Source organism: Nyctibius grandis, chromosome 5 (genome assembly GCF_013368605.1).
Source record: "Nyctibius grandis isolate bNycGra1 chromosome 5, bNycGra1.pri, whole genome shotgun sequence".
NCBI classification, from domain to species: domain Eukaryota; kingdom Metazoa; phylum Chordata; class Aves; order Nyctibiiformes; family Nyctibiidae; genus Nyctibius; species Nyctibius grandis.
In genome coordinates, this window is record NC_090662.1 from 17427449 (window position 1) to 17453912 (window position 26464).

The window sequence follows — 26464 nt, forward strand, 5'->3', positions numbered from 1 at the left end:
GTTTTCCCACCAAGGAAATGCCACTTTGACTACTGAACCCTGATATGCTTGTCTGCCCAGTGATATCATGTGTCATGCTTGAGAATATCTTACCAGATATGTAGATTGGCTCTATTTGTCAGTTGATTTTACTCAAATAGAGACATTTTGAAGGCAATGATGTGGCTGTATGGCAGGACAGGTGGGACTGTGTACTGTCTGAATGTCAATGTTACTTGGAAACCAGCTGGAAAATTTGTCAGACTGCATTCTGCTGTTAATAATAAAGAAGCAAAGTCAAGTGATAATACAATTGAGATATGAATTGGAAATACCATAATTTTTAAATGAAAAGAAGTTTTTCTTGGACAGGTTTGATTATCTTTCAATGAAGAAAATATTATCTAAACCCCCTTTTTGAGTTCTACTATTGAAACTGTCCACAGATTGTCAGCTTTCTGAAGTTGAAACTCTTTGCATGTAAATCGTTCTTCTCTAACAGACTAATATAGGTTTTTACAGTGAATGAATACATTTAATATTTTCTATATGTTCAGGAAAGACTTTGAAAATGTAAAAATGTAGATCCTCTTCATCTCCTCTTTTTTTTCATGGTAACTATTTTGACTTACACATATTGTGATCTATATTAGGTGTTCTAAGTGGGTATACCAGATGTGGTAAGATGTATAAAACATAAAATTTTTCACCAGACTGTATTCTGCCCTAAACACTACTCTGGGCAGAAAGAAATTCAAGTAAATAAGGGAGTCAAGTATTTAAAATTTTTGCCTGATATCATATAGCTTTCTGTATTCCTTTTTTTTTTTTTTAATAGGATATTTTGAAAATTTAAAATTAACAGAGAAGAAAGCTTTCTCTATTTGCCAGAATGTTTTGGTTTTCTCTTCATTGAGAAACTGTTTTCTGCTTTTTGAATGCAGCCTCATACCATTGCTACCAAATATATGGAAAAAAATGAATTAATTTATGCTCCCTCTGCTGGACTTACAGTCGTGCAGAATTGGCCTATCCCACACCTTCAAAGTACCCACACTTGCAACTGGTTTGTGGGAATTGGGTCTTTGGGGAGTGAGGGAGAACACTTTATCTGCAAGATCCGTATCTGAGCAGTGAATAATGTCATTTCTGAAATAACCTCTCAATAACAGTGGGAGCTTTTTGGAAAGGACATTCAGTTGCAGCAGATGTGCAATCTGCTAGTATGACACAGGAGAGCTCTACGTTTGCCACCAGTAGTATACACTGTCTACAAAAATTGTTTCATTTTTTCAGCTGGGCTTCCTGAAAATCTTCTTTGTAATACAGTGCAGAAAAGCAGAACTGAAATGATCAAGTTGTTCAAAAATAATTGAAATAATCCAAGTTTGTTTGAAACTGAGGTGCAAAGCCTGTTATGCCTGGGAACGTTTTATTGATAGTGATCACTTAAGAATTATTACGTATTCTTTTGTTGTTTGTTTGTTTTTTTTTTTTAAGCTGGACCTGTGATCTGCAGAATGCTAACATACCCTCCAACTCGAAGAGCCTTAATTGTGGGTTGTGGTCTGCAGATGTTTCAACAACTGTCAGGGATTAACACCGTCATGTATGTATTTACTGCTTGCTTCTCTTTCTAAAATATAAAAAAAAAAAAGACAGACCAGTAGCAGTTGTAGATGGGCTTCTGGACAAAATCTGAAATGTGAAAAATTGAGTGTGAGAGCTGAAATGCTGGTTTGAAATTCAGATATTGACATATTTGGTGTCTCAGAGAACTGGTAGAAGAGGATGTTAGTATAAGGGCAAACATACAAAGATGAGAATGAAAACTGTACTCTGGGAGATGTCTTATTATATGTTAGGGTTTACGATCAAAGCTATGTATGCCTAGATAAGAAAGTACTCTTACAGTTTGAATTTGTGTGCAAATAGATTAAAATACTGTGAGCGTTAGACTGTTGACCATGTAAATGAGATGGAAAATTACTGTGGAATGTTAGAGGTAAGATGCTGAGGGAAGAAGCATTTCCTATTACTACTTGGTTTTGTTATGTGTATGAAGACTCAGTAAATGCAGAAGTGAAGAACAATATAGTGGGTGTTCTGATAAGCTGTCAGCTCACAAGAGGAGTAGCTCTTGGCAAATGTACAGTGCACAAGACCTAGTTTAAGATTAAGTTGCTGTTGAACTACCCTACAAGAGTAACCACAACGAATACGATTTCCTTATTGTTTTAAGAGCAAGTGTAAAATATATTGCAGTAACATCTTATGGAGAGAACTACACCTAAGGGAGCAAGCCTTGTTAGGAATAGTTAAAAGGAACAGAGAAAAGGATAAAGCTTTCAGTGACATCAAGAGCTACCATGTTAAATGTTAGAGGAAATATCTGCCATCTGTCACAAGGCGGGGGGAAAAACCAAACTCAGTATTGTTAAACTGCAAAGGAGGGAAATGTGTAACAGGTAAAGAGAGACTTTATAAAGTAGAAATTGTAACCAAATGTGAGAAATGGGAGAATGCATAACTGGTAAATTATGTGTGAAAACCAGAAGACAGGCACAGAAGGAGCTTGGAGAAATTCTTCAGGCACATCAGAAGCAAGAGACCTAAGAGTCTCCAGGCCCAGTAAGGATCAAGACGTTGTCAGATCAGTAGCAGAAGAGAAATCTTTAGCAGCAAATCTTACAAAGACTCTTTTTGCATCTGTGTTAATTATGGAGGGTATATGAAGGTTCCTGCACTGGAGCTTACTTGAGATGTCTCAGATGGTCTGTTTCAAATTCGAGGGGAAGAACTTTTAGAACCAGCTGATTGAAATGAATAATAACAAATTGCTTGGACTAATCGGGGTGCACCCAACAGGTCTGGAGTAATTCGAATGCGTAGTCACTGAATTTGGAAATACAGCATAATCTGCATGAAACTACAGCCCAGAAAGTTTTATTTCTGTCCTTCAAAATTAATTAAAACTGTAATACAATGAAATGAAATGTGTGTTTATAAATTTGAAAAATGAACATGTACATGGAGAATATAAAATAATAAAGAAGAGCCAACATGATTATTGTAGACAGAGTATAGCTTGGAAATGGGTTGGATGTGAATTCATGGTCATGTTAGAATTATATATCCCATATGAACTAACCATCCTAGTCCATGGCAGCTGCTGCCAGAGTTTCTTGAAGAAACCAGGTGGTCATGAAAGTAAGACAAGCCCTCTCAGGTTAATAACTTTTTAAGATAGGAAAGGAAAGGATAAGAATATAAGACCAGTTATCATAAGCCAAGAGTAGACTCCTACAGGGATCTATGTGAAGATCTTTGCTGCTTTAAGAAGTCTGTGAAAGGTGCTAAGCAGCAAAATAACAGCTTGTGCTCATACACCGTTGATGATATTAAGACCGCCAAATCTGCGAACATGAACAGTTGTGGGAAGATAATACAAGATAACAAATTAATAAAATGGCAAGTGCATTAATTATATGATATTATACAATAATGCTTGCAGGAGGGAGCTGGCTAACTAGCATGCATGGCAGTCTAAATTGTTACTACTCAAAAAAGGGGTCTTGAAGCTGCATTATAGTTCTATGCAAACATCATGATGATGTCCATGACTGATCTGGAATAGCACAAACAATTGCAGACGTCCTTTCTTTTAGTAAGGATAAACCAGATTGTATATGGGGAAAGAGAGACCTGTATTTGAACAGGATGGTTAGGACTCTGCGGCTTGGAAAAGAAATGAGTTCAGAAGAAATGCAAGAAGTGTATAAAGCTACTAATGTTGTGGAAAAGATGGGTAGAGCATTCGTCATTTCGTATAACACAGTTTTGATGACTCCTAGCTCTTACCCAGCAGTAGGTTTAAAATAAACATTTTTTTCATGCAACACATAATGACATGTTGGAACTCATTGCTACAGGATGTTACAGATACCAAATGTAGAAGTAAGTTTAGAAGTTAATTAGAGAAACTTATATAACAAACATTACTAAAATGTTATTAAACATGATGTGGATGCAGCCTCTGGCCAAGGACAGTCATTCTCACATTTTGGTTCTTACTACTTTAGGATGCCATATTAGGCTAGAGCAAAAAATTGACAGTTCACAAGGTTTATGACACTGGTAGATTGACTTTGTTTATTTTAAACTTCATATATTTTAAAATCTCAAACTCCTTTCCATGTAGGAGGTTTTACAAGTAGTTTGGAATTGACCTAATTTGCTTGTGAATGTGTAGGAGGACAGAATTACAACTATAAAACATAGTTGAATCTTAGCTTTAAAATAAGAAAATGCCTATAATAAACACATGAAGGCACTGTTGTTAAAGGACTGGCTTGTAAACCATTTGCAATATCCAGTATTTTTTTAATAATCCAGTATAACTAAATTTTTAGATATCAAGTATGCAAGACAAACATTCTCCTATGAAATGACATATTTCAAATATAAGTAAGCAGCTGTCTATTGATGGTTTGCTTACATAGACATTAGTGATGGCTTTTTAACGCAGTAAGTAAATGGTACCTTAAGGAACTGTTAGGTTGTATGAACTCTCTAAGCACTGTTTTCCTCTCCATAATGTTTGGTTCTGTCATTCTGGGATTGCTGTTCTGTTGCAGCTGGAAAACAGGCATTGGTTATGATTGGAGGTTGTAGGATTGTGTGGACTCCATGGTTTTGCAAACTCATTTACCAAAAACAATCACAAAAAAATGTTTTGATGGTTGGTGTTCACTGTAACTTTGGTGCTGCTGTGAATCCTCCTCTCTTGGTATACCCCTTTCTAGGCCATAGGAGAAGAGGCTGATGACCCTGACTTGCTGTTGCCTGGCTTTCCCTAGCAGAGTTTAGCCTCTGGTTGCCCCCTTTCTCCTTGTGTATTTCCATGGGTCTCTTCTACCCTGCGACCAGTTAACTTAACACGGCAGCATCCAGGATGGGCCCTGGATTGTTCTAATCTTCTGGCTTGAGGCTTTCTGCTATTTCTGATATAAAAGAATTTGTTAAATCTTGTATTTTACTGTAAGAAAGTAAGGCCATAGGAGTGAGTTTGTGTGTGTCTGAAAAACTAATTTAAAAAAAATCAAACCATAAATCACAAAGCAGAAAAGTGAAATGAAAATATAAGGAAGAAAACAGTTGTAGAATGATTTAATACTTACCCAGTTTATATATGCTTTACTGAGTAACTCTTCTATTTAAGAAAACAAAAGTTTGAATCAAAAAGTATGGGTGTTAGACGTAGCAAATTATATAGAGGAATTTTGCAGGGGTCTAAAAATAATCACTGAGTGTACCCAGTAGTAGAAGAGATCCTAAAAAGCAGAAAAATATCTACGAGAAACACATGGAGACAGCAACAAAAATCTAGAGCTTCCATGCTTAAGAGTTCAAAAATCAGTTATATATTTTCTGGTTAAAAATTGGATAACAGCAGTGAAGCAAATGAGAGCAACGAAGTGTATGTGTAGTTGGATTTCTCTTGAGGATGGGGAGAGGAAAACTAGAAGGACTTTTGTAAGAATTGTTGAGGACTGTGCTCTGTCCATCCTGTCGTGCAATAAACTGATCTAGTTTTTGAACAGAAATAGTTTTATTTTGTATTTGAATTAACTATGTATGTGTGTAACATCCAGCCATGAGGAACTAGAAACTCTCGTCACAAGCAGGATGTTATTGAACTGGTGAGAACAGCATGTGGAGAAACCTCTGCATTGAGGAGGCGGATCTAAAAGAGAAACAAAATGTAAAAATAGGCTAAGGAGATTGTGACTCTTACAGGAACAAGTTCTGGCATGATAAATTTAGTCAGTAAAAGAATAAAGCTCAGTGACCTATAGCTTTGCTTCCTTTTTTTCCCCAAGAACAAGGGTACCACTGCTGTTCGATAGAGTGCCTGAAGTAGAAAAAATGTTTCCTTCTTGCCATGGCTTTTGCCAGCTTAACTGACCTGTAAAAGATAAAGGGGTATAATTTTAGACAAGCATTTCTCACGCTGGTGTGAGCAGGTCTGAAATGGTTTAACTTTTCAGTTTCTTATCATTCTGGTATTTTCTCGTATTGAAAACGGAAGCTCACTGTTTCAAGCCTGTTTTTCAAGTCACAAATCTGGCTGACAGGAGGCTGAAAAAGGCCCTGTGAAGGATGTTATATTCCAGGATAGCAGTTACTACAAATTAGCTTTTTAATAGTAACATATCCCAGCATTTTGTTAAAACGGTGGTGTGCAGATATTTTCAAGCCCACAGTGGCCCATAGTTAAAACCTGGGGGAGGAGGAGGACCATTTTAAGGTAAAACTTTAAGCTAATTTTTCCCATCAGTTTCTTTAAAAAAAAAAAAAATATTTAAAAAAGGAAGAAATTCTTTTTTTGGGGGGATGGGAGGGGGCTTCAAGGATTTGGCTATTTCACATTGTTTGGTGAAAAACATCAATAGAGTATATGGATGTCCTAGGTATATGCTCACGTTCCTGCAGAACTAGGACTTCTGAAAACACTCCTGGTACTGTGCAACTTCATTGCAGTCAAAAAAAATGAGGAAGAAAGCTTTTGGAAAAAATCCTAAATTATCTTGAATACTAAGCAGTAACTTAGCCATAACTGGAGGGAGTCCAGTATTGTCTTGCCAGAACTGCACGTAGGTATTGAGGCCTGGGCTGGAGTTTCTGCTGCCCTTTTGGGGGCTCGCTAGTTTTGAGCGAGCTGATGGATGTTCACGCGGGCTGCCTGTGCCCTCAAGGCTGTAAATCTGCGATAGTATTGAAGAGACAGCTGTATTATCTTGATTATTCATATTCTTATGAAACTTTAAGCGAACTTGATGAAAGCCAAACAAAATATTTTGTTCTGCCGTTGAAACACTAAGCTTGATGTGATGCTAATTTAGTAATTTGCTGTTATCTTTTCACATTGTGTTAGAAGAGCTTTCTGCAACAGAGAAATGGAGTAATGTGTCAACAGGGAGAGCTTATGGCCTTCAGCATTTTTGTTAAGCTTGTATTTTTGCTGGTGTATGTGATCTGTTTTTCCTAGTTAATAATTTTTTTTTTATTGTTAAGATATCTTTGCATCTCCTAAAAGTTAAGTGAATCCACGTGTAAAATGTATTGGTGTTTGGATTTGGTCCACAGATGCTTTTGAGCTCTAACAGTCTTGCTTTTTTAATCTGTGCAAGCAAACAAAAGAACAAAAAAATGAGATGATGAAGAATCATCTCTTTCCAGCTGGCAAGAAACAGGGAGTGGAAGAAAATACCATATGGAGAAGGAAAAAAGCTCAGGGTAATGAGGGAGGAAAAAAAGCTGGATAAAAGAAAGAAGGAAAAGACAAAAGAGGACAAGAGGAGGTTATGTAACAAGCAGAAATTGGAGGTTTGGAGATAAGTTAAGAATATTTAAAAAATTAACATGAAAAGTGAACAGATATCGTACTGAATGTAAATGAGAGAATCAAAGACAACAGGAGTGGGACTGGAAAGAAGCCAGGATACTTCTGAAGTTTAATGGAGGATAGAGAGGAGTTTAATGGAAGTGAAGCACATTTCCTGACAGGTTTAATTGCCGGGTCTGTTGTGCAGCGATTGCAGAGCTGGAACCCACAAGGAGCTGTAAACCTTCGCTTCTGTTTGCTGAAGCGAGTGTGAGGCAGCATGCACCTCTCTGTAGCCTTAGGACCGAGCAGGGCTTGTAGCAGCACTTGGTACTTCTGCTCCACAGGGACGTGTGACAACCCCCAGAGGGATGGTGAAAGTCAAGACTGAGAAACTTGCCTTTAAATTCTAGTTCTTAAACTTTTTTGAAATTAAATACTGAATAGGTCAGTGACTGCAGATAAACCTTTCATTTTTTTGTTGAAGATCATTGAATAAATACCTTGTTTTGTGAAGTACAGCACAAGTAGTAGCAACCTTCTCTATCCTTCAGCATAAGCAGCTATAGAGAGATTTATAATTAATGAACTAATGTATTTCCAAATTACGACAGATTTATAATCAATAAGTTGGTCATTGAAAAGAGACTTTGCTAGAGCATTGACTGTTGATTTGGATATTGGAAAATGTTGGTATCTGTTAACAGAAGTTCTACTGGCAAAAAGTAATGGTAGTTCACATTTTTCTCGTGGTTTGTATTCAAGCATTGATTTTTAAAGTTGTATATATTTCTATTGTGTTCTCTGGCTGTGCATTTTAAAACAAAATCCAGAAAGTAGCATACTTTAGTAAAAAAAAAAAACAACCAAAAAAACCCAAACAAAACAAAACCTAAAACTTACACAATGCTAAAATGTCATCCAAGTTGCACAGCAGTTGCTGAAGAACAATATGTCTTTTATTATGGTCTCCACTTAGATTTAAATTGGGCCACAGTAATTACCAAGTGGACTGCCATGTAGCCTTTATTTTTGCGTGGCCAGTAACTTGTCACCTCAGTTGTTCTTGAATACTCTCAGACCCAACTGTGCTTTAAGTCTGACTGAAGGAGGGGCAGTTACATTAATGTATTTTCAGATACGAACTTTGTAATGTTGTCGAGATAATTGAGAAGTCTTGGTAATAGACAAGTCTAATTTTCTCTGATGACTCCATAACATTAAGGCTGCTACCTGCTTAGGTTTTCATCCTTCAATATTTTTTTGTGAGTGAACTGTCCAGTTTATATCTTTCTCTTATATTTTACATTTTCCCCTTAGGCTTTAGAAGATGTTTAATAAACCAAAAAGAAACCCTATGTTGCACGTCCCTTGCCTTTCAGATAATAATCCATTAAATATTTTATTAGGTTTCAATAAATCCTACCAATAACTTTTTTTGGAGAAGTGACCCTTCATTTTACCGTATTATCTTTACTTCATATTGGAAGATGCTTCTTATAGTACTGCATGCAAACTCATAATGTAAAAAACTTTAGTGGAGAAAAGAGATGCATCTTTGGACTTATATAGCATACAGATGCTTTTTAGATGGGCTGCAAGTATTTTTGGAAAAACAGCTAAACAGAAGTCTAGTCTAGTCAAGCACACTAGGGAAGGTGACTCCTGTTACACCAAATGTCTCTGTTGTATGTGTTATACAGAAATAATGTGATTAACTTATAACAGCTCTTGAGAGAAATAAATTGTAGTTAATAAATAAAGTAATTTCATATTACTCAGTGTAAAACATTCTAAATGAGAGTTTATGGAAGCTGCCTGTATCAGTTTCATAGTACTTGAAGGAAAATGAAGCTCTGACTCTGGTATTTTGAAAGGTTTGCACATTCAGCAACCATTTTTCCATAGGCAATGTACTATTCTCACAGCTGAGCTTGTTTCTTTTAAAATAAAGAGTGTATTAAAAAAACCACACACAAAAAAAGCTCCAAACAGCTGATAGTCACCAACTTGTCCTTATTGGATGCTAGTTTCTTGCATAGAAACCAGCTTATGTTATAATTTTTCCAAGCCCTTGAACATAGATTTTTTTTCTTTTTTTTTTTGTTTCCGGTAAATTGGCAGATCTGAACTGAACAGTTAGTTTTTTTGTGGAAATCTGTCCACTTGAGTTTGGAAAATTATTGCACAGCCAAAAAGAGAAGCGGTGGCCTTGGAACTGTGACCAAGGACGAACTCTGATTCTGAGTTGAAAGTGTTGCTTGAAGTACAGGGCCTTAGGCTGGGCAGGAGTGGTTTACAAGCTAGCGGTTAAGATGCTGGTGGGGTAGGTAACAGCAATGTTAAACACCCTTTCATCAAATGCTCTCTACAGGAGCCATGAGCAGTATTTACGACAGCTGGGAAATGGCCCTGTTGGCAGAGTCAGTCCTTTCCATTCCCTCTTTCTGCTTGCCTTTGCCTCCCCCTCCGTGCAGGTCAAGGAAGAGTCTGACCATAATTTCTCCAGCCTCTGCTCTGGTGTTTCTTCTTCTCAGTCATTAGAAAATACGGACGTGGGAAGGGAGCATAACCTGGTGAGGGAGTGTGCCTCAGTAAGTCTGCTAGGAAGTGCCTGAAACATAAATGTGTTGATGACAGGATGCCATAGCTATAGCCAAGACCTAAAACCAAACAAGCAAACAAAACATTAGCTGATTAAGGAAAACTGAAGCACGTCTGAGAAAAAAAATTAACTCTTTGTTCCAGAGGGAGGAAGCAGGCTGCTGACTGCTTCAGCCGTGAATTAACATGAGCTGCGCAAATCCTGGCCCTTCCTGACGAGAGGGTGCGGGGTGGTAGTGAGTATTGGTGGTTAGGGTCATGGAGAGGGATGGGGAGAGAATACAGCAGGTCATAGTGCTGAACATCTTAAATAGCTCTAGCCCTGTGCAAGAGCTGTGAGGAGCAGTTAGACCTTAGCATTCGTTTTGATTTTGTGCTTAGCCAGCAAACTGCAAGACTGAGTGATCTAGATGGATGTATCTTCTGCTTGAGGCACAAGCAGGAGTTCAATAAACTTGAACATTTTTAAGGCAGTCACGATATTTCTAAAGTTTATGCGTCATTTGCTGTGTTTTACAGACAACTCCTGTGCTTCAGAAGTTTTGTTTGATGAGTGAAACATTTTTCTTTAATATTCTTGTGTGTGCTTGTTGGAGATGGCTTACAAAACCCTGAGCAGCTTAAGGGTTTAATGGTTTACCTCCAAAGGCTGTAATTTATCAGTTGAAATAATTGTGAGAGGGTGTTTAGGATACAAGTAAGAGAGTATATCTGTATTAAAAACAAGTCGCTTGTGTATCAATGTTGCTAGCACTAAACCCACATTATGCTAAGTTTCCACTTAAAAATAACATTAAAAAGAAAGTGCATCTTTCTTCTCTGGTTGTGATGACCTTGTGGGATGGCCAGAAATTAATCTGAGTCAGTTTAAAAGTATAGATTTGTAATTCACTGTAAAACAAACAAACAAAAACCTGTGGGCTGAGTTATTTGAGCAATGCCATACACCAAAGTTCAAGGTTCCCTCTCAGGCTGAAGCTTCTCACTGCTAATGGCAGTTCTCTGCCCATTTTGTGTTCTTATTCCTTTTGAAATAGAAAAGGAAAATCACAACTTTAAGCCACTTAAAGGGAGGAAAAAAGATGCAAAACAAACCAGTGAATCATAATGGAGTTGTTAACTAGATTAAAGCTGTAAAATGTTGATCTTATTTAAGAAGCTGCTTGATTTGTCACTCTAACTAGCCAGAGCTTTTGGAAAATGGTTTTTACAGATACATTCTTGTCCTAAGTGTTGGAGATCAAAGAATAGGTAATTCAGATATAAAAGTTTTGAAGGAAACTTTTACCAGGAAGATCAGGGAAGGTAGTTCAAGATGTTATATATTGGGAATAATGGGATGACATTAAGTAAAATCTGGAATGATTATCAGAACATGGTTTAGTGCTTAGAGATATTAGATTGAGTGTCTGGAGGGACACTCATAACTTCTAATTGCTTAAACTATTACAACAATAGAGAACGTATTAAAAATAACATATTTGGGATTTTTTGGTGTTGGAATTAGTACACTACAACAGAAGATGAATGTAAGTTTTAAAGAAAAGGCTGATTTCCTTTAAATTAGACTTTTACATCCCACCTCTCTTCTGATAATTCTCATAATCTATCCATTTGTTATTAAAAAAATTCAACAAAACCAAACAACGCCACCCAAAAACCTAGTCAAACTTAAAAAATCCTAGACTGCCAAACACATTAAATGATATTGAGGTGGATGTTTGTTTGCTTTATAATCTTCCTCAGGTTTAAAAATAAACAGCAAAAAACCTTATCAAAATGCAGAGAAAGCAGGCTCAGGGTGCTGATGTGAGGTACTGTAATGGGCACTTAACTGTAGGCTCATTCTGTGTTGAAACACTGGATTTTTTTTCCATTTCATAAATCTTTTTAAATATTAGTCTTTTGCATATTTCTCTGGTGCTGAACACCTGTTTGGTTGCAGGGTTTTGTGTTGGTTTTTTTTTTTCCTTCCCCAAATCTGGACCTTTAACTCAATGAGTTGAAGAATTACCACATAAAATATTTTTCTTTTTTCCTGTCTTTTTTGAGTTCTGTCTTGGGTTATTGGCTGGAAGAATATATACTGAAGAATGGAATAGCATGAGGCAAAGTAAACCTCATGGTATGACAGCAGCAAATTATTAGCTACAGTTTGGACCCATCTACTAAAGGGTTTGTCTGACTGGTTAATTATTTTTTAAAAGGTGCAGAAGTATTGAAAGGATTCTTCTGAGTATTAACTGACACTTCAATAAAAAAAAATTAGCCAGCAACAAAACCCAAATTCAAATGTCTTTAATAAATCAGCATTTTTCAGTGTAATGCTTTCACAGAAGTAAATTCCTTTTAAGTTTTGTGTTGAGTGTTACTAATACAAAGGCTTGTGATATCTTCATTTGGAAATATTAATGTTTTTTTTTATAACATCTTCAAAAGACACATGTTCAAAGAACTGTATAGGAGTTAACATACCAAGTTATTTTAAAGAAAATCCTGCTGTCTTCTCATTTGGAACATGTTTTATTTTTAATGAAATCTGATCAGCAGGGACTATGTGCACAAGTGCACAATTTTTACTCCCATTTTTTCTTCCAAATTAATGTACTCTTCAGTGGTAAACCAGCCAGGATGTTGAGACATGTATTAAAACATTGAAAAACAACTAACAGTTCTGCTCATTGTACTCTTCTTGTTTTGTTTTGCCTTAATGTGATTTTTTTTAATGGTAACTGATAAAATCTGTTCCTATAGTTCTTCAGGTTATGAAAGCATATTTAAAGGACTGTCACTTTGGAGAAAACTTACAAACAAAGTATTTATTTAAAGAAGAAATGTATTCAAACTGGTATTTTCTGCCATTTCTTTTGATGTTCTTGAAGGATTTTTGTCTTTAATAGAAATTTTTCACAATTTTTTTGCTTTTGGCTTCTACTCCCCCTTTTGCCTGTAGTGAAATCATAATATAGTTTGATTTCTATCTGTTGCCTTGGTAATAACTCTCATGTCACAAATCCAGTATTAACTTCACTGCAGGGCCATACAGGAGAGAATGTGTAAACTGCGTGGGTGGGAGCAAAGCCTTTGCTGAAACATATGGCTTGGGTTGTTAGCAGTTACGGTAAAGCAGTTATGGGAAGTAAAAAGTTTTTGCTTTTTATGTAGTATATACACGATGTAGCTGTTAAGTCAGTTAAATGCATCTCATTCATGTTGTCATATGTAAAACTGAGTAATGAAATGAAGTCAGAACAGTGATGTTGTTTATAAATCATTCATGACTGATTCCTGGAGGAAGTTCCCTAAATAGCAATATGGGTTGGTTGGTTTGTTTATTTTAATGTATTATTTGTCTAGACAGCTCTTGGAGCACAGTTTGGTCTCAAGTTTCTCTTGTGTTATTACCCTTCTATTAATCTTGTAAAAATTCCTTTCTTATGCAGTTGTTAATGTTTAATATGCATGATTTTGTTGAACTGTACATTTTTGTTATCTCTAGTGTACATTTTCGTTATCTCAATCAGTGACCAATTAATTTTTTTTTCCCTTAAGGCACTGTAGAGTAGTAAAGGGAGAGGATTTTGTTTGTGTTGTAGGTTTGCTCACGTGTGAAAACCTAGAGGGAATGTATTATTCAAATGTTGGACTATATTCTTAGCAATAAGGAAGTGTCTCATCCCTGGATGAAAACCAAGGAATATATAAATGTGAAACAATTCAAAGCTCACAATGTAACCAGTCTTGAAAAGACACAAAATTAAAGTATAAAAGGTCACCTGGTTAGAGGCTGCCTGATACAGCAACATGAAGAACCTCAGTGAAATGTATTACTGATCCCATTCAAACATAGGCTAAGAGATATGATGCCCTTTAGATCTGTTTATTCACCTTTACTTTAAGGGCATAGGAACTGGTTCTGTAAATTGAATTCTTTGGAGTCTGTCAATACGAGTTAAGCTGCTGCAGGCTAGTCAAAATGCCTGATGCCACAGAGGTTGACACACACACAAAAAAAAAAGGTTGAAAGGTTATGTGCAATGCAAAGATTTACCATAAATGAAAATAGTCCAGAAATGAATCATAAATAAAACATGGTGGCATCTAAAGGCTAATCAAGACTTTGTTATTGTGAGCAGTCTGCAAAACAAAGAGATCAGTATGGCCAAAATAGCCCATACGGAAGGTGTGATATGGAGTACAGCCACCAAATAGGAAGAAAATAAGAAATCACCAAAGAGACTCTTAATTCCTCAATGTGGTGAGAAAGAATGCTGTCTGTAAGGCCAGTGAGGAGAATGAGTGGTAACGGGGAGAGGCCAGGGAGGGAGTGGGATATCAGGATGGGGAAACTAAACAGCACTTGGTTTCTCATCTTTGGAGGGGCCGGCTCTTTCCTGGGGTGTTTTCCAAGATCAGGTGTTGTCAGAGCTGGAGGGGTGTGAGTTGAGTCTAAGCTCCTGCTGGTGAGGGGGGACTGACCTGTGAAGGCTTAAAATGCTTGGGTTTTTTTTCCCCAGAGTGCTAACAAGTCTGGGAGGTAAGAATACTTCAGAGAGTGATTTTGGAACTTTTTCATGAAAGAGCAAAATCCTTTTGTGATATTTTATTTCCTTTTAATAGTCACTTGCCTATTGCACTCGCCCAAAGCACGTTTTACAGACATCCTGGAAATAGAAAAAATTTGTGAGATTGTGTTATTATCAGCTGAATTTCTTGTGTTTTACAGAGGCAGCTAATGATTTTCTACATTTTACAAGGGAAAAGTAGAGCAGAGAAATACTGGGCTACTGATTGAAACTTCTGCTTGCTGAAGGCCCCTTTCTCACCTAAACTTGTTTTTCTTGGTCAGGATTCTGAATGGAAGAGGCTTTTTTTTTTTTTTTTAGAAGAGAGGGGGAGAACCCTGTTAGAAGACAGGGGAGGGAAACAAAAGCACAATAAAAATAAATCGTTAAGACAATTTGAGCTTTCTTACCCCACTTTACTCCCTGTTCCTACTTACTCAGTTATATTATTTCTATGGTATGTTTGTAGACTGGGGAAGGAGATGAGAAAATGAGCAGTTAAACTTTATAAGGTGGCAACTTAATGTTTTCAATGTCAGGTCTTTAAATCATAGATTTATTACGAAAATAATGAAATTGGTTCTTGAAAACAATTAAAAGTTGACAAAAACTAAAGACTATGTACTAAAGAAATACTTGTTGCCCTTGTACGTTGGTGAGAGAGGGAAGCAGGTAAAAGTACCGACAAAAGTACTGAAACGCACGTTGGCATCCAGGGCTGTAAGGAACCAGGTAAGATCTCAGTAAAACTTGGACCAGTTTGGCTATTTTTTAAGAAAGTTTTGAATGTGAGCTTTTAAAACCTCCTCCTGTCCTACATCTGAGCCCTTAACAGAGTGTGAGAACAAGGGCCTGAAACAGCGCGTAACCACAATTTAATACCAGAGTGAGATACAAACTACTAAAAGAAATCTTAGCAGTATGCTGAGTCAGCAGCTCCGTTTGCCACACAGGAGCAGAAGAAAAGGGATCTTATAAGAATGAGAAGTGTAAATTATGCTTTTTAGTGAAGGCACTTTTTCAATTTCATGTTCCAGAAATTTTAGATTTTTCAACAACCACCTTAATATTTGAGAACCAAGTTTAAATTTGTGTTTCGTTTTTTGATATATGCCTATAATGTCATTTGTTTACAATGGAAATAAAAGACAGGATACAGGCCGATCTTTTTTCTGATGCATGTAGGAATGGACAGTGACTTAGTGAAACAGGACAGCTCTTAAGGGAAGCATATACTCATTCCAAGTAATTTTCCTTTATTTTCTTTTCTGTTTCATGTAATAGTAGAGAAATAACCATTATGTTAAAACATTCATTGTTTGAAAATTATCAAATACATTACAGTAGTCTTTTCTATCTTACATGCTTTATTAGAGTTTTGAATAAGTAAAATTAGTGAGACTTAGCTCGTTGTATTTTCCAGGGTATATAGTCCTATTTTAAATGCTTGTATCATACAGCAAAAAAAAATTTTTTGATGATTCTTCTCACATTGTGGCAAATGAACTCAGGCACTGGCAGAATTCTGAACAGAGACAGAAACAGGATTTCTTGTAGTAATATATATATATATATATATATATATATAAAAAATATGATTGACTGTACTGAGATCTGGAACACAGGCTCTGCGTGATACCGGCCAGGTCTCCACAGGTATTTGGATCTCACTGTTTATTGATTTATGACATTTGTTAACTAGCTAGAAAATAATTTAAACAAATGCTCATATTGCCAAATTCCTTTGCTCTCGACAAACTCTGGTCTGATCACCTCCTCTTTAAGCATGTCTGCAAAAGATTCTACTGCCCAGCTGTGTCTTCAGTTGTGCTTGAGCAGCTGCAGTGACTTTTCCTTGCATAGAAGTAACTGATGGCACCATCCATGCAAACTCTTCAGTGCAGAAATGCATAGTAACCAGGCAAAATATCTAGGTAAGCAGTTTGAGATGGTGGACTTCGGTCCAGTTTGGAAATCTTAATTCCCTTAATAGTGTAATATGCTACTGCAAACAACTGGTGTGTCAGGGAGACTAGACAATGCTAGAGAGGAAAATAAAAAAGGAAGAATGGAAAGAGAGAAGAAAAACACTTTAGCTGAGATGGACAGTGCCTTAACATGTACTGGAAAGCTTCTGTTGGAAAAATAAATGAATTCCATGCTTCGAAGCTTAGCTCACTTGCCCTTCCTCTCAGCAGAACCTAAGAGCCATGTTTAGGTTTTTGCCTTTTGAAAACTGAACAAGTAGCTCTTGATCGCCTGTGAAAACACTTGAGCCCTCGTTTCTGCTATGTCTTGTTAGGACACGATGAAGCAAATGGTTGTGTAAAAGAAAAGATGCTATTATATGACTTTTTTTCTTTCTCAGGTTGGTCTGAAAGCTGTGCTTGTTCTGTTGACCATGTAGGAAAAGAAAATCTTTTCTCTTTTCCTGAAGGAACGTTATTCCTGAAAGTTATTCAGCCAAGGGACAAATTAAATCAGTAGATTCCTGCAAAGAATATGTTTTATTGCCTCCTGACCTTCTTAGAAGGACTTACAAACACCACACTGGTCTATATGCTTGCAAGTAGCTTTAAGCACATTTTCTAACTCAGGCTAGCAATTTAGTGCCCTTAAGTGACATGTTTTAGCTTCCTGTGGTGTGTTTGTAGTGGGCATATTACAGCAGTGTTCACACAGTGATACAATTTCATACTTTTGAGCTTCTCTAACTCAGTCAAGAGTGTCATTTTTGGGCTATTAGCTTGGAAGAAATTATAGTTCAGCTCCTGTAAAGCTCTTGGTCTTCCTGAGTCTTTTAGCACTCAGAGTTGTATGCGCAGGGTCGTGCAGGGTGGCTAGAGCCGTATGACTGTCATTGGCCTGGGCAGCTCCAAGGTCTGTCTTTCATCTTCTCTTGCAGTATCAAAGCTGATCTGTGGCTCATCTTTTCAGTAAATCAGCTTGTGGCTTTTGCTGACAACATAATCTTGCAGTGATTCCATGCTTGCTGCACAGTAAAGCGTCATGTACAGAAGCACTGAAGTAAATTTGACATACACATCTTAACATTTTTATTGATGTAAGCATGTCTTGGGTTCTGTGCATTAGCTTATTACTTTTTTTTCTATCTAAATACAGTTATGAAGAGGTTATAAGCAACTGTTGTTTACGATATCTTTCTAAACTAGACATTCTCCATAGAGTTGAAATAATTTACTTGTTTGGGGATTTATTCTGGTTTCATAAAAGACATTTTCCTTTCCTAACAGCAAAATTCTTTGTCTAGAACAAATTAACTGCCATTCAAGGACTAATTTCCTCCTCCACGGCAGAAATTTCTTCCTCTGTGGCACTGCTCTTCAGACTGACTGCTACACTCACTGTCACAGACACTCCCCAGAGGTTTCAAATCAGAGTCACATCTGCTGCTCTGAGTCACAACTTCCTCCTGTCTGGTGGGGTTTCAGTGTTCATTAGACTAATTAATGATCGAGCACAGCAATATGACATGGCTTGGCTGTTTTGCAATGTCAGTTAGCTTTCTCAAAAATTCAAGGTATCGGCTGTTTTCTGTGTCTAAGTCAATGTTTGGTTATATGCAAGATTTTATCAAGCAGCTTTTTCATGCTGTCATTGAAGTCAGAAAAAGTACATTGCTGCCTGGTATAATCTTGGTTGAGCTGTACAGAGGTATCTAAATCCAGCAGAACCTCTATTTGTGGAAGGGAACGGCCAGGCAGAAACCACTCTGTAGGGGGGATCTTTACCTATGTGAAGTTAGAGGTATTATGAGGAGAGAGGAGCAGAAAGGAGGATAATGGGACCAAAACATAGTACTAAAATTAGTTGCTCTTCTTAATAAAGCAGAAGAACATGTAGTACTGAATCTGCTGCTGCTTCATTGTGGCCCTGTGGTTTTCACTTGTAAGAGCAGACTCCCCACCAGTTTGTCCTCACCTCTGCTTAGGTACCGGTACTGCTTTTCCAGGTTTTTGAGGGAAGGTGCTGAGATAGCGTCACCTTGTAATTCTTAGGATGACAATACCTATTTATATTGTGTGCATAAGGAATTATTGTTTACATGTGTTATAAATCTAACAACAGATAAATGTTAAAAATTGTGTTAGTTCTTATGTATCCACAGTTGTGTACCTCACGTATCTAAAGTCTGTAAGCTTTTCTCCTCTCTGGGCAATTCTAGAGATTCGAGGAAAGGATGGGAAATTTTAGGTTAAAGATAAATGAGAAGTACACAGAGTCTTTCTAGACAGAGAAAAGTTGAAGACATGACAGTTTTAAAATAAACTGTTGTTCAAATATGTAGAAATAGATTGAATTCACTTTGCTTTATTTCTGCAATGTGTAGGTAGAAACATAAACATGTAAAGCATTCCTATCTTACATATTATTGATACTGATAAAGGTGTTTTGTGTGTTTAACTGCCTGCAGCGTTTGCAAATAAAATTTATTTACAAAATATATGTTACATACAGTAAACACAAGAATTTTAGTGACCACTGTATATCTGAGCGAAATTGAACAGATTGATAGTAGTATGGCACTGTCTTCATTGAAGAAATCAGGGAGATCGCACTGATGACTGATAAGAAGGGCATAGATTCAGTAGCTTTTGGAGAAGATTGAAAAATTGTGTGACCAGGTGGTGAGAAAGCATTAGAGCAAGTTATTTATCTGTCCATCGCTGTTCAAGGATTTTGACCCTACAGTCTTCTAAACCCATGTTTTCTGTCCACCATGCTTGAAGACTGACTTGACTGGGAGAGCATGACCTTTGCTTCAGGAGATGCCACCTTACTTGTGGGATCACATTTCCCCTACAGCACTAAGGAAGTCTTGGCTTCTAATCCTCCGGCTAGGTATTAGCCACCAAAGGGCAATGTGTCAAATAATAGTAATCTTTTGTTACTTGCCCAACAAAATAAACTAATTTTTCTGTGAATTATGCAGTAATTCATTTGATGTTCTTGTGACACAGCCTTTGAGGAAATTTTATTCCATGACATATCTGCAAATACCTGTGAAGAACACTGAAGAGAGGCATACTGTAATGCTAAAGGGCACGATTATTTGCTGTATGCATACTACTATTTGATATATTTTAAATGCTGTGAAATTTTTGAACTTGCAACCTACATGGACAGGTCTGGCAGATAAGTATAGTTTAAGATTTTTTTTCAATCTATTTTTCATATATATTGTCTCTGATTTTTTTTCCTTGCCTGGCCATGTGAGGGAATAATTAGCAAAAGCTAACATTCTTTCAGTATTCCTTGTTCAGAAACTGTATTTGTATCATACACTTTTGCCTCTTCTCAAAACTGTACAAGTTTGGATTTTCTCCAGTCTCCCGTTATGTGGCAGTCTCTTTATGCCTGTAACAAATGTTGACAACTCCCAGCTCAACAGTTATTCCCATCAAATGCAGACTGTTACGTCACTCAGATTTTTGAGTGTCTGCCTGAAATATAAGGACTTGCATGAAAAGGCAGCTGGCTTAAGGTCTGTGTCTGGAGAAAATGTTACTGAGTCTGGTAAGGGGTGGCAGCAGTCTGAAGCGAGAACAGCATGTCAGCCTTAACCTTCAGGGGATGCCCAGATCTCCAGTATTCAAGGACAAAGCATGTATCCTTTTGGCTTCTCTCAGAAGTATTCCTCATAAAAATTGTTGTGAGCCAGTGAGAGGTGCTGCTTGCTTCTTTCCAACATAATACCATGATGATCCAGGCTTTCAGCTGTTGCCTTTCTCTGCTGTACCAATCTTGTATTTCCCCAGTCCAGGCATGTTACCTGTGTTACCTATTGAAAGCTATTCACCTGTAACTTCCTTTTCCCCTGCAATGCAAGTTTTCTTCCTGAACCTGGTTCTTAAAAAAAAATAAAGCAACCTTCTCAAAGCAAAATCTCCATGAGCAGTAGAGGTCTATGGTGTCAGTGTGCTGACATGGTCGCAAGTCAGCGATTAGTGGTGCTTCTTCCTTATCTCTCCCCATCTGTCAGCATCCATCTGGTTTTTCGCCTTGTGTTTACATTGCAAGCTTTCTGGGAGAGGTCATTTAATTGTTCTGTATTTGTACAGCACTTAGCACACCGAGTCCTTCCCAGTGGCGGAGACAGATATTTCAGTAATGCAGTCAGCCTTTAGGAATGAGGCTGTGTAATGTTTTGCTTCTGACAGTGTAATTTTGCAGACAGTTCTCTTCTAAGTAATTGTTTTTATCCCAGTGTGAGGGAGCTGGGTCTCTTTAGCTTGGAGAAGAGGAGACTGAGGGGTGACCTCATTAATGTTTATAAATATGTAAAGGGCAATTGTCATGAGGATGGAGCCAGGCTTTTCTCAGTGACATCCATTGACAGGACAAGTGGCAATGGGTGCAAACTGGAACACAGGAGGTTCCACATAAATATGAGGAAAAACTTCTTTACGGTGAGGGTGACCGAACACTGGAACAGGCTGCCCAGAGAGGTTGTGGAGTCTCTCCTTCTCTGGAGACATTCAAAACCCGCCTGGACGCGTTCGTGTGTGATATGGTCTAGGTAATCCTGCTCCGGCAGGGGGATTGGACTAGATGATCTTTTGAGGTCCCTTCCAATCCCTAACATTCTGTGATTCTGTGACATTCTGTGATTTCTCCCCTTCTCCTTCCCCTAATGCCCACTGATGGAAAGCTTGCTCTGTCCTTACCCAGACTTCCCTTCCAGAAGGAAGGTCGTAGTCTTGCACCACAAAATGGCACAGACAACAGCTTCTGCACTGGCTATAAGTCACAGAATCACAGAATGGTTAAGGGTTGGAAGGGACCTCTGGACATTATCTAGTCCAACTCCCTGCCAAAGCAGGTTCACCTAGAGCATGTTGCACAGGGTCGCGTCCAGGCGGGTTTTGGATATCTCCAGAGAAGGAGACTCCACAACCTCCCTGGGCAGCCTGTTCCAGTGCTCTGCCACCCTCAAAGTAAAGAAGTTCCTCCTCATATTCAGATGGAACTTCCATTGTTTCAGCTTGTGCCCGTTGCCCCTTGTCCTATCACTGGGCACCACTGAGAAGAGTCTGGTCCCCTCCTCTTGACACCCACCCCTAACGTATTTGTAAGTGTTGGTAAGATCCCCTCTCAGTCTTCTCTTCTCCAAGCTGAACAGACCCAGCTCTCTCAGCCTCTCCTCATAAGAGAGATGCTCCAGTCCTTTGATCATCTTTGTAGCCCTTCGCTGTATTCTCTCCAGTAATTCCTTGTCTTTCGTGAACTGGGGGGCCCAGAACTGCACACAGTACTCCAGATGTGGCCTCACCAGGGCCATGTAGAGGGGCAGGATAACCTCCCTTGACCTGTTGGCCACACTCTTCCTAATGCACCCCAGGATACCGTTGGCCTTCCTGGCCACAAGGGCACAAGTATCTAATTTCTCTAACAAAAGTTGTCTTTCCATTTAAAGGGAAAGAAACCCCCACAGAGATAGTCCTTTCTATTTATTGCAATGAGAGAAATGAGCTTTAATGATGATATATGACATTTTTAATAAATGAAGCTGAGATTTTAAATTCTTTGTGAGAAAATGGTTAGATATGACCCTTTTTTTGCCAGTGCAAGTAGTCTGGCAGTTGCGGTGTCAGTGTTGGTGTTTGAGGGTACAGTAGTTATCAGAACTTATCTTAACTTTGTAACCTCAGAATATTTGTGTTTTATATTGCAGCATGCTTTATTTTACAATGAAATACTTAAATGAAGAACATACATGGCCATCTAGTATTAGGTATGCAAGTTTGACAATTCAGGTATAATAATGATTTACCAATCTCTCTTGTATGCTGTCTTATGTTAAATACTACACACTTAAAACACCTTGGTAATCCGAGTTGTTTGCCAGACAGTGCTAATTATGCCAGCAATTGCAAAAGTGCCCTCAGTCTTCTCTTCTCATGTTAAAAGGATGTGTAGATCAACGAGTCAGTCTTCTGCAGAGGGTGCCAGGCTCTTCGGTCATCGGGGGCCGTGGGCCTGATGCAGCCCCAGTGCTCACAGTGAGATGACAATAACAAGAAGAAGTTTTGCGTGCTGTAGAGAGGTGTGGAGAGTCCAAGGCTGAGGCTGGAGGTCAGACTGAGAGAAAAAGGTAAAATTTTAAGCAAAAGAATGCAGATTTAGCATGGATATTGTAGAACTAGAAAATAAAATAGCAACCTAGCTTTAAGAGATCACCATTGCAGAAGTTTTATTTCAAGAAGTGTGTTAACATCTCCGCACATTTAAATACAGAAATATGGAAATAAAATATGTTGTTGCAGGTATGTGATGTTATTAGAAGCAGAGTTATGAGGAACAGTTGAAACTGCATGGGTACAGGGGAGTCTTGCTACTGTGTTTACATGTGTTGTTCTTCACTTGGCAAGGATCCCCAAACAAGCTTCGGTTTGAGAAAATCAGTCTGTCTCTCTCTTAGACACAGCTTACTTGGGTTTATCCTGGATGTTTTTCTCGATGCATTAAATAGATTCTGAGACGGCATTAAGATCAAATAAAAAGCCAAGAAGAGTGAAGACAAAGGCAGCAGTCAGTAGGAAAACTGGGCAGAAGCACAAGCAACAGTTCAGATGAATAGTGGAGTTTTAGCATGCTGGTGTGTCTGTTAATTTCTGTTATATTGGCATGGGAAATATTAGGAACAAATAAGATTGTATCTTATTAAATGTTTCTTTATATCAAATAGTAATAGACCATCGAATTTTTGAGGGATTGTTTGATATCCTACATTTTGCTAACTTTTTAGCTTTTTTATTGTCAGCCAGTTACTGTTTGGCAGACCCTGCGTGTGACTAATCCATTACCATCCATCTGATTGTACTTTTTAAAATCTTGTGAAACACTCCAAATCACAAAAGGTGGGTTATGACAAAACAACAGCATTCAGATTGAGTGATTGGAAATGCAGAGATAACAAGATCCAGATTTCCTACATCTAGAGATGCTTTGCTCTGAGTGGGAATGAGCAGAACAAAGGCAGCGTCATCCTACTAGTCATTCACAGTCACCTGCTGACAAATTTAGCTCTGTCTGACCTTAAAATGAGAGAGAAAAAAAAAAAGTAGAGGAGAAGCTAAATTAGTTACCCTAGTCTATACAATAAGTCTGTTAAAATTTAAATAAATAAATATTGTAATAAATATATCTATATATATAATAAATATAGTACACAATTTCACAAGAAGTGGTTTCCTCCAAACATTTTAGGCCATATCTGAGGAAGTTAATATGGCCAGGACAATCAGTGCAAAATGTGGGAACATTCTCCCAGCATACATGTGGATTACCTCCAGTCAAGATTTTTCCTTCAAAAAGAAGAAAAACCTATTCATCAAGAGCTTTGCTTGAGATTTTTACTCTTCCCTTGCCCCATAAGTCATGTGTGTCTGCTCAGTGAACTGCTGCTGCTTCCTGTTTTTGTAGATCTCCATCTCAATTTCACTGTTCCTGCCCCTCTGGGAATAATTTATCTTGGCCACTGTATTGGGTGTGTGTGGCAAGGTTTTGGTAGCGGGGGGGGCTACAGGGGTGGCTTCTGTGAGAAGATACTGGAAGCTTCCCCCTGTCCAACAGAGCTAATGCCAACTAGCTCCAAGACGGACCCGCCACTGGCCAAGGCCGAGCCCATCAGTGATGGTGGTAGCACCTCTGGGATAACATAGTTAAGAATGAGGAGAAAAACCTGCTGCACAACAGCAACTGTAGCCGGAGAGAGGAGTGAGAATATGTGCAAGAAATAACTCTGCAGACACCAAGGCCAGTGAAGAAGGAGCGGGAGGAGGTGCTCCAGTCACTGGAGCAGAGATTTCCTTGCAGCCCATGGTGAAGACCCCATGGTGAGGCAGGCTGTGCCCCTGCAGCCCATGGAGATTAACAGTGGAGCAGATATCCACCTGCAGCCCATGGAGGACCCCACAGCAGGAGCAGGTGGATGCACCCAAAGGAGGCTGTGACCTCGTGGGAAGCCCGTGCTGGAGCAGGCTCCTGGCAGGAGCTGTGGCCCTGTGGAGAGATGAGCCCATGCTGGAGCAGGTTTGCTGGCAGGACTTGTGACCCCGTAGGGACCCACATTGGAGCAGTCTGTTCCTGAAGGACTGCACCCTGTGGAAGGGACACACACTGGAGCAATTCGTGAAGAGCTGTAGCCCGTGGTAAGGACTCATGTTGTGAGTGGAGGACTGTGTCCTGTGGGAGGGACGCCGTGCTGGAGCAGGGGGAGAGTGTGAGGAGTCCTTCCCCTGAGGAGGAAGGAGCAGCAGAGACAATGTGTGATGAACCGACCGCAACCCCTATTCCCAGTCCCCCTGTGCCACTGGTGGGGAGGAGGTGGAGAATTCAGGAGTGAAGTTGAGCCTGGGAAGAAGGGAGGGTTGGGGGGAAGGTGTTTCAAGATTTGGCTTTATTTCTCATTACCCTACTCTGATTTGATTGGTAATAAATTAAACTAATTTCCCCCAGTCGAGTCTGGTTTGCCCATGACAGTAATTGGTGAGTGATCTCTCCCTGTCCTTGTCTCGACCCACGACCCTTTCATTATATTTTCTCTCCCCTGTCCAGCTGAGGAGGGGAGCGATAGAGCAGCTTTGGTGGGCATCTGGCATCCAGGCAGGGTCAACCCACTTCAGACACTTTGAGACGAAAAGGACTCGTGTTGCAGTGCTATTTCTAGAGTCCTTCTTAGCAGACCAACAAAGCCAGTGCAATGAGGATACATAGTCACAGTCCTCAACTGTGTGATGCAGAATATTTTGTGAAACAGTAAATCTCTGTCTTGCACGTCATGAAGGTAGTCAACTTCCATCAGCTGGGCTGTCAGGTCAAGATGCAGATTTCATTCAAGGCTGCTGTTTCTAAAAGGACGTTTGGGAACTGACTTTTCCTGAAAGCTGATGCCTGTTGCCCTGTAATTGCTACTTCATTAAAATATTTCAGTTCAAATTCTTGTATGCCCCTAAGTTCTCTAGATACCTGTCATGAAAATTCTCAGATGTAAAATAAATTTTTATTCAATGTGACATTTTCGAGCAAAATCCCAGTTGTGGGATTTAAATTAAAGTTGTCAAGAAGAATGGCTTTCTCTAGAGACCTTAACAAGGCACCTGATAACAAAATTTCATCCATATTCTCATTTGAGTTTTTATACAGTTCTATTATTTTATCTTCATAAAACTTTCATTTTGATTTCCATGTAAGCTGTTCTAATAAGAAATTATAAGTATTCACCAGATAATCAGTTCAGTAAAACCTGAAGTGTGAATGTAAACCAAAAGGAGTTTGTTTAGACATTACCATCTACAAGCAGTGCAGTAATAATAATCAGAAAATATCAGAAGAAAGAATCAAAGTTATTCTATGCATTTTTGGTAATACGTTTTTGCTGTTAATTTTCTTAGATTATACTCAAACAAGTAGAGTCATTCCTCTTCTAAAAGTACTAGAGGTGAATTACCTTTGCCTGCATAAGAGAATTCAGGCATCATTATACTGTTTAATATTTACTACATTAACATAAACCCCTAAAAATTGTTCTAAACAAACCTTGTGTAGATTGCCATTTGTTTTTACCCGCTGAGTGTGGCTGAGTGATGAAAAACATGTATAAAATTGATTTCTGTTTAAAAGGCAATTAATCTTTTGGATAAGGTGATGGCATAGTCATCTTCATTCGTCATTGTGCACACTGTGGCGATAGGACTTTTTTTCCTCTTCTCTGATTCCATGAATTTGAATGTTTGACCTTTCTGGCTTTCTGCATACACTGTGTTGTATTTTACATACTTGGTATTGTTTTAAGAAAAATAAGAAAAAAGATTAGCAGTAACTGGTGTGTCATTTACTAGAAGTCTTGAAAGGGTACTTATTTTTTTTGTTCTCCAACTCAGTTATAGCTGAAGCATAGGAAGTT

At 38.4% G+C, this 26464-nt stretch overlaps 1 protein-coding gene across 1 annotated transcript in view; it reads left to right on the top strand.

Annotated features, from left to right (window-relative positions):
* The window catches only part of SLC2A13 (solute carrier family 2 member 13), a 174141-nt gene that overhangs the window by 80400 nt on the left and 67277 nt on the right, over positions 1 to 26464 (top strand). The window contains exon 4 of the mRNA XM_068401084.1: positions 1480 to 1588. Within this exon, the coding sequence (XP_068257185.1) occupies positions 1480 to 1588 (109 nt within the window). The remainder of the gene's footprint in view (positions 1 to 1479; positions 1589 to 26464) is intronic.